This window comes from Caretta caretta, chromosome 3 (genome assembly GCF_965140235.1).
Source record: "Caretta caretta isolate rCarCar2 chromosome 3, rCarCar1.hap1, whole genome shotgun sequence".
Classification (NCBI taxonomy): Eukaryota; Metazoa; Chordata; order Testudines; family Cheloniidae; genus Caretta; species Caretta caretta.
In genome coordinates this window covers 202,915,539-202,923,697 of record NC_134208.1, presented here as the reverse complement: position 1 = coordinate 202,923,697, position 8,159 = coordinate 202,915,539, and the positions used below count along the sequence as shown (strand labels likewise).

The window sequence follows — 8,159 nt, the reverse complement described above, 5'->3', positions numbered from 1 at the left end:
TTCGCCTTGCCTGGGGGTTGCAAAACCAGTCTCCCCCACCCCACCGGCCAGCTCCGCGCGCGCCACTCTGTCTCCTCCCCCCCCCCCGGCTGCAGCGGCCTCCTTGTGCCGGTAGGTGGCGCTGCCGCCCCGCGGGCAGGCGGGTGACCCAGCGCGGAGGAAAGTTGGGGGCCGAGTCAGCTGGGGAGGGAGGAGGAGGAGGAGGAGGGCGGGCAGCGCGCTCGCGCCGGGCGCGCGTGTATATAGGATGTGCCGCCGCTGCATGGCTCTGTCCGCCGGCGGCCGCGCCAGCTGCCTGCTCGCCGCCCCTGCGCGCCGGTGACTCCCTCGCCCGGCTGCGGCAGCCCACTCCCCGGTGCTTCCTCCTCCTCCTCCTCCTCCTCCTCCCCCCCCGCCCGGGGCTGCCCTCCTGCGGGCAGCCTCCATGCGCTGCCCATGGCCGGGGCACAGCCAGGCGTCCACGCGCTGCAGCTCAAACCCGTCTGCGTCTCCGACCTCCTGAAGAAAGGCACCAAATTTGTCAAGTGGGACGATGTAAGTCGGATCTGCCCCCCCCCCGCCTTCTCCGTCCCCCCCCCCCCGCCTCTCCCTTTCCAGGACAAGGTGTGTGTGTGTGTGTGTGTGTGTGTGTCCCTCTACCCACCCTCCAGGCGCGTCCCCCCCCCACCCCCCGGGCTGCCCCCTCGGGCGGCGGGATGGGGGACAAGGCAACGTGCCGAGCGCGGCTGGATGCCCGGCTCCGGCCCGGCACATGGACCGCGCCGCGCACCGCCGGGAGACGGGGGAGGCGGGGGGCAGCCTCACCTTGGCTCACACCTGTTGTGGGCTGGGGCAGAGCGAGGGGCCCCCCCGCGTCCTTGCCGAGTGTTGAATTTCATGTTGGGGCGGGGGAAGAGGATGATTCCTCCGAAAAGGAGGAGCCCGCGCTCGGGTGCCGGGGGTTTGGGGCCAGCACCGGTGTGTGGTGTGGCCTCCCCCGCGACTGGGTTTGTTTCCAGAGCGTAGGGCGAGTGTGTGGGGCCGGAAGCCACACAGGTGCCGGCCCGCATTATACAAGTTGGAGGATGAGTCGGGGGGTGGGGGGCGTTTAAAACGGAGGGGGAGCAGGTTGACAGTACGGATTTGTTTCCATGCCGGCGGTGAATTATTGTCCCTATTCCTTTTAGCATGCCATCTACGTTAGTGTGTGCACCTTCGGATCTATTGTTTATTGTAACCCTTTGACATCTAAATTGCCTCTTGACTGCTAAAACTTTTCTGAACTTACTTTGTCTCCCTTGCATCTATCTGTTCTTCCCATTTCACTTCATTCACTGTTATCTTTCCCCTCTCCGGTGTCTCTTGGTTATGTTGTATTCCATCTAATTCACCCTGTATTCCCCTATATTGTTATATATGGTGATTTAAAGTGTATTCTTTTTGCTTTTGTCCCCTTCCTCTTTCTTTCCCTGTGTTCTCTCTCTCTTCGTAATGACTACTTTCGCAGCCTTTTGCCGCTTTCGCCAGTCTTCTTCATTCCCTCTCTCTTTATGGACTCTCTTCCCCTTCCACCTTGTGACCTGAAATAGGCTGAAAGCTTGTCTCTTTCACCGACAGAATTTGGTCCAATAAAAGCTTCTACCTCACCCAGCTTGCCTCTCCACCCTCTATCACGCGACCTGTGCATACACACCCTTGCATCCCCTAAATGAAGAACATCACAGGTACCCGCTCACCTTTTTTCCTCGGCAAACAGCTCTCACAATCCTTGACTCCTCCCAAAATCTACATGCATTCAAGCCTCCCAACAAGACCCCCTCTCTCATACACACTTCTTCTCTGATTCCCCCAAAGCTCTCGTGCATTTTTGTTTCTGCAACACAAAACACATTCACACCCCTTCAGTACAAAATCACACACACACAAGCAGCATCCCTTCCTCCCCTGAAACATCCAATACTATTTCTGTCTCTTCATCTCAGCATTGCTACATAGTGTGGGAGAGGGGTAGGTCTATGCTGCCCCCTGAACGGTAGCCGATTAGCCGTTGGGACTTCTTTTTCTCCCTATAGGCTGTGCTAGGGACTTCTTCAGAGACCGGGTGGATACCATTCTCCTCCCCAGCATTGGGCCACCAGTTATGAGTGGGGAGGATATAGCATCGGGTGGAAGGAAACAGAGGGGGCAGGTTCCTTGTGAATCCCATCCCTCAGTGGTTGCTCCTGTGGTAAAACCTCAAGGATTCCTGCCCTCCACACACAGCTAGAGAAATGGACACCCCACCAGGGCTGGTGCTGATGGGTGCACTGAGGCAGCATTGTGATGAAAGTATATGGATTGGGCATAAAGGAGAAGACCGACTTGCTGCACAGACTGAATGGCAAGAGTTGTTGAGAAGAACTAGTTTTCGAGATCTCCTTTTATACTAGCTCAGCTCAAAAAGAAAAATTCTTGTGTAAAGTTGACTTCTCTAGAGACATGCGCAGTAACAGCTAATGGGACAGCAAAGAGAAAGTGCCGTTCACTGCTCCCGTTCTGTTGCACAGTATCATGTTACCATTGCTCTCAACCTGTCAAGAGACTAAAGGTGTGATCCTGACCTTCATAAATGTGTGACAAATGCTTGCAGTGAGGCATGCAACACCAAAAAATTAGGAGGGAAGTCTTGAAGCAATGGGGATTTACTTATTAAGGGATTCCTAGAAGCTGAGTTTCATGACTGTGCCAATAATTTACAGTTATAAACAGTGAGATAACACCAGGGTCACATAGTGCCTGAGGTAGATTTGGATCTAAAATGGATGATTCACTTGCTGTTCGGGTTGAGTTGACACCTGTGAGTTCTCACCGATCAGATTTGCTGTATTGTAGATCACAGCACAGTTTCAGCCTTAGTGCTGTGAGATATATATATATATTTTTGATAAGCAATCTTGCCAGCAAATTCATAAACTACATATATGCTGAGGGCAAATTAACAGTGATTTATACTCTCCAGGTGAAGAATACAAGGAGTTATCAAACATGGATTATGTGTTTTGCCTATTTTTCATGGCCCTCGAATGTGTAACTGTGACAAGAACAGAATTGTTTGCAATATCTCATGGATATTGTTACCTTGAAAGATAGGACTAAATTATCTGCAGATAAAACTAGCTGATAGAGTTAAGTCTGCAGAGAATTTGGTCCTTCGTTTTTATTTGTGAGGGCTATTACTGCACCGTAATTCAGAAATGTGTATAGGTGAAGAGATGCACTCTGTGAAAATGGAGTCTTCCTGTATAAATAACTTACAGGATTTTTTTATTTAATTATGACTATATATTAGTATTGTATAGACTAAATGAAACCACCCACAATATTAAGCATGAAGGTTGTTAGCAAAAATTGACAAAGGATATAAATCCTAAATCAAGATTAATTGTTATAGATTCCCTGTTATATCTGGCACATATGAGCCCCCCAATCCTGCAACCTCATACACAAGAATAGATCCTCATGCCTCGCCCCATTCTTTATTGGTGGGCTCTCTAAGTGAGGAGGGTTCTCTGGAACATATATGAATGTAGAAATGGGACTGAGATTATCTGGCACTGAGACACCTGCCATGGGCATAACACTGAAATAGTTTTGAGCCTTAACTCTCTTTTGATTTATTTAATTGCAATTTACTTAGTGTGTGTGAGAGGGTTTTTTTCTTTAATATTTTTTTACCCACAATGCCTCATTCCAGCAATGGAATCACCCCAGGGAAAAATATTTTAGTGGAAGTGATCCCTACTGTAGTATGGAACATTTCATACCTTAAATTGTCACTAGACATACAGTGCCTGTATTCAGAGAGATTTTTTTTTTAATGAGCATCATTGTCCTGAGGCTTTATGGTCTAAAGTGTGAAAATGTGTATATAGGAGCTCCTCTGTGAAACAATAAGCCATAATAATGATGATACATAATATGTTAAAGAACTTACCATGACAATAAAACCTAATAGACCATTACAACTACTTTGGGTCCATTGTGTCAACCTAGCGGATGTGCAGAGAAGTTAAGCTCATGCACTAAGGTTCCTTATGAAATATTTGTTGGGTGGAGGCAGGGGAGAATACTTCCCACAATCCGCTTTTGTAGGAGGAGATTTTAAAAGGTGCTTAAGGGGTTTAGGAGCACAAGCCCCTTTGACTATCAATGGGACGTGTGCTCCTAAATACCTTAGGTGCTTTTGAAAATATCTTACTAAACAAATAATTAGCTATTCTTCTCTTACCCCCTTCCTCCTCCCATACATGAATACTGGTCCTGTCTGTAGGCAGAGCCAAATTACCACTGAAGTAACAAGTCGACAGAACTTGGTCCTGGAATTTCAGTTTGTGTTGTTTTGGCCTCCCCAAAGCACCTGAAAACGACTTTTTTCGTGTTTGGTACAACCCTAGAAATCTGATATGGAAAAGATTTGATCCACTCCTCTGTCAAGACAGCATTATCGCCTACCTATGCTTTCCCATACAGCACATTTCCTGTCTGTTTTATTTCTCTAATAGAAAAATGACCATATTGACTTCTTTTCACATCTCGTAAAACAAAGGCTCTTCCTCAGCAAAACCTTGTGACTTGTACCAAGTTTCAGCCCAGAGCAAAATTTTCCAGATGAGTTATAAGCCACTGAAAATAGCTTTCTGCAAATGGGAGTGCTGAAAGGATTTTACCCAGAGTAGCACTTAGTGGCTATCACACAGTCACACAATGTGTTGGATGAAGAGTAAAGCAATAGCTCATAAAGAATTAATTTAGTACTTCTTTGAATGATGCTGGGGTGAGATGCTGGCAGAAGCAGTAGTAATGTAAGCTTTTAAACTGACCCACCAGTGTAGTGTGCTTGAAACCTGGCCTGGAGCAGCCATTCCTAGGTGTTAGAGAGTGAACTGCCCTCCAATATCCATCTAGTAACTTTGCTGAGACCACTAAGAAGTGCAACATGTGCAATGCTAAATGTGTGATGTGGACCCTCATCTACTCGTAAGTGCAAATTGGTCACCTACACGCCTCGTATAGGGCCTGATCCAATGTCTGTGTGAAGTGCATAGGTGATCTCAATTGAAAGACTCTTGTTGACCTCATTGACTGTGCTCTGAGCAGCAATAATCTTCTGTCAATTTAGACTGTTTAAATTGGTGCAATCTACGCAATCGTAAAGGCTGGAAATTCCATGTGTTCTGCAGGGGATTTCCTGTCCTGTACGTTGAAATCCATTTAAAATCTTATTTAAATAAAAGAGAATACACCTCTATCCTACGAGACAAGTGAAGTTCTCATACACCAGGATTACAGGTGACTATATAATATCTCCATAGCCATCTGCTTCCCCATTGAAGGATGTTTTGGCTTGAGACTCCTTACAGGGGGGCCTGATTGTCAGAATGGGCTGAGCACCTTGCTCTCCGAAATAGGGATCCTTTCAGCTGTCTCAAGTTAGGCTTCCAAAAATCAAGATGAGCAGAATCACTGGTCAGGAACAATCTTAGCCTTTTGTAGCAGGGAAAGAAGTCTGGGTTGTTCAAACATTGGTTTGACTGCCAGTGCTGTAGACACGCTGGTGTCCCTCGTTCCCAGTGTTTGACAGTTACCGTTTCAGGAAGAGGAGATTTATAGACTGAATTTACTCTGGCCACTTGACAGTAAATCAAACCCAATGTTTTAATAATTCTTCCTTGGAGAGTTTTAAAGCCATTTTCAAAAGAACTACATTCACTGCAAAGTGACGTTGTAAGGCTTTCCAAAGTCCACTTTGTTTAGGGATAGTGCAGGGGGTGGGGCCTGATAACGGCAGATATATTACTAGCTGGGTGAGTTAAAGAAACCGGAGTAGAAAGGAGTTTTTCTCATGGGGTAGGTGGAGGTACGGCTTTGTGTGCATAGTTGCTGGAACTAGGGGAGCTGCGGGTGCGGCAGCTTGAAGTGGTTTCCATTATATACAGGGCTTACAGTTTGGTTCAAAGGCTCTCGGCACCACCACTATATACAAATTGCTCATTGTGCATAATGGTTTCCGCTGTGTGGCCCCAGCAGGAACAGGACAGACATTGCCGAGGTAGCACCAGCCCCAGAGCTAGGACACCGTTTAGCTGGTATTGTCTAGTGGCGGTAATTGGCATGCCAAGGCAGGTTAATGGAATGGTATAAGTTAAAAAAGTGTATTTGTTTTCAATTCTCACTTAAAGAGTTTCTTATCTTCCGTAGTGATAATATGTACTTTACATAAAGGCTTTGACTGGGTCTTTGCTGCTTATGCTATTTACTTTCACTTTCAAGTGTAGTCTACCAATAAATAATGGAGAGGTTATATTTACTGGGAATGCTGCCTAAATTAGGCGACTTTCTGGCCATAAAACTGGCACCCAGTTTGAACCAAAAATGTAGTTATCAGAATTGAACTGTTGCACACGCAGCAGCATCCAGTGGCTAGGGCACCAGGTGGGAAGTCAGGAGACCGGGGGCAAGGTAGTCCAGGGTGACTAGTGAATTCTGAGTGCCCAAATTGAGATACTTTAAAGGGGTCTTATTTTTAGGAAGGGCTGAGCACTCACCTTTGAAAATGAGGTTCTTCCGTTTGTCTCATGTTGACTCGCTGCTCACTCTTAAAAATCTTGGCCCTGGGCTCTGCCATTTCATTTGTTTTATGACCATGGGCAAATCACTTAACCATTCTCTGCCTCCACACCCTCCTCTGTAAAATGGGGTAAATATCATTATCCTATCTACTCATCACAGTAGCGCCTGAGCCCCTCAAAACCACTAATGGGTTTTATCCTCACAATACCCCTGGGAGGTAGGGAAACGTTATTCCCATTTTAACAAAGGTGCAGGGGAACAAAGGTGCAGACAAACTAAGTGACCTGCCCACGCTCACCCAGGAAGTTCAGAGTGAAGTCAGGAATTGAACCCAGAGTTCTTCAGTAGACTTCATAAGGACTCATCTGCTAGACCAGTGATTCTCAACGAGGGGTATTTGTATCCCTGGAGATACGCAGAGGTCTTCCAAGGGGTACATCAACTCATCTAGATGTTTGCCTAGTTTTACAACAGGCTACATAAAAAGCACTAGCGAAGTGAGTACAAACAAAAATTTTATACAGACGACTTGTTTATGCTGCTCTGTATACTATACACTGAAATGTAAGTTCAATATTTATATTGCAATTGATTTATTTTATAATTATATGGTAAAAATGAGAAAGGAAGCCATTTGTCAGTAATAGTGTGGCTGTGACACTTTTGTATTTTTATGTCTGATTTTGTAAGCAGTAGTTTTTAAGTGAGATGTAACTTGCTGGTAGGCAAGACAAATCAAGACTCCTGGAAGGGGTACAGTAGCCTGGAAGGGTTGAGAGCCACTGTGCTAGATTATCTTTACTCACATTTATAAAATGCTTTTGAACTTGGTGGGTGACTAGTGCAGTGTGATTTGATCCGGGAGAATTCATGGGCCTATTTGTTTGTTTGGCGTCTTTTTTTCAGAAGACTATCAAGAACATTTGATGTGTTTGTTATACTTTATAAACATCCAGATATGTACGTGTATCAAGTATTATCAGTATGGATAAGTAGAAATAAATAAAACAAACTAGTTGTGAATACCTGCCTGAGAATGTATTTCTCCCTTGAAGAAACTTTCAGATGTGGTTTAAATTATTGGCTGTCATATAGCTTGTTTTATTTTGGCATTTTTTTTATTCTGTCCAAATCAGTCACTACTGAATATTTCTGAGACCATCAGAAATGAACCAACATTGGTCTGCTCTTAGATATATTCAGAGATTAGACTTTTCCTTTTTTAAAAAACAGAAGAAAAACATACTCAACTGAACAACTTTGTTTTTCCAGCCGGTTTGGATTTGGAACTCTCTTGAGTCCAACGTGTTCCGTTTGTTTTTCTTTAATTATATTTAATCTGCAATGATCGGACCAAATATAATGAACAAAAATAAAGTAGGGAAGGATACACTGTTATCTAAACTAGTGGGAAAATGTTGTATAACCGTTCTCTTGCAACACAAGAAGAAAATCAGATACTGAATTTAAACAAATCATATTTCAGATGTTCAATCAGCTAATATTTCATCACAGGATAAATTCTGATCCTATTGAACTCCATTGGAAAGCATTTATTGGGACAGAGATTT

General features: G+C 45.1%; 1 protein-coding gene across 6 annotated transcripts in view; it reads left to right on the top strand.

Annotated features, from left to right (window-relative positions):
• The first annotated feature begins 212 nt into the window (after positions 1 to 212).
• The window catches only part of PLCB1 (phospholipase C beta 1), a 666,388-nt gene continuing 658,441 nt past the window's right edge, over positions 213 to 8,159 (top strand). For 3 of the 6 annotated variants that reach the window (XM_048842562.2, XM_048842563.2, XM_048842567.2), the window contains exon 1: positions 214 to 534. In XM_048842562.2, coding sequence (XP_048698519.1) covers positions 436 to 534 — 99 coding nt within the window. In that variant the 5' untranslated portion in view covers positions 214 to 435. Of the gene's footprint in view, positions 535 to 8,159 lie in introns of all 6 variants that reach the window. The other 3 variants (XM_048842561.2, XM_048842566.2, XM_048842565.2) reach the window with 2 other exon arrangements.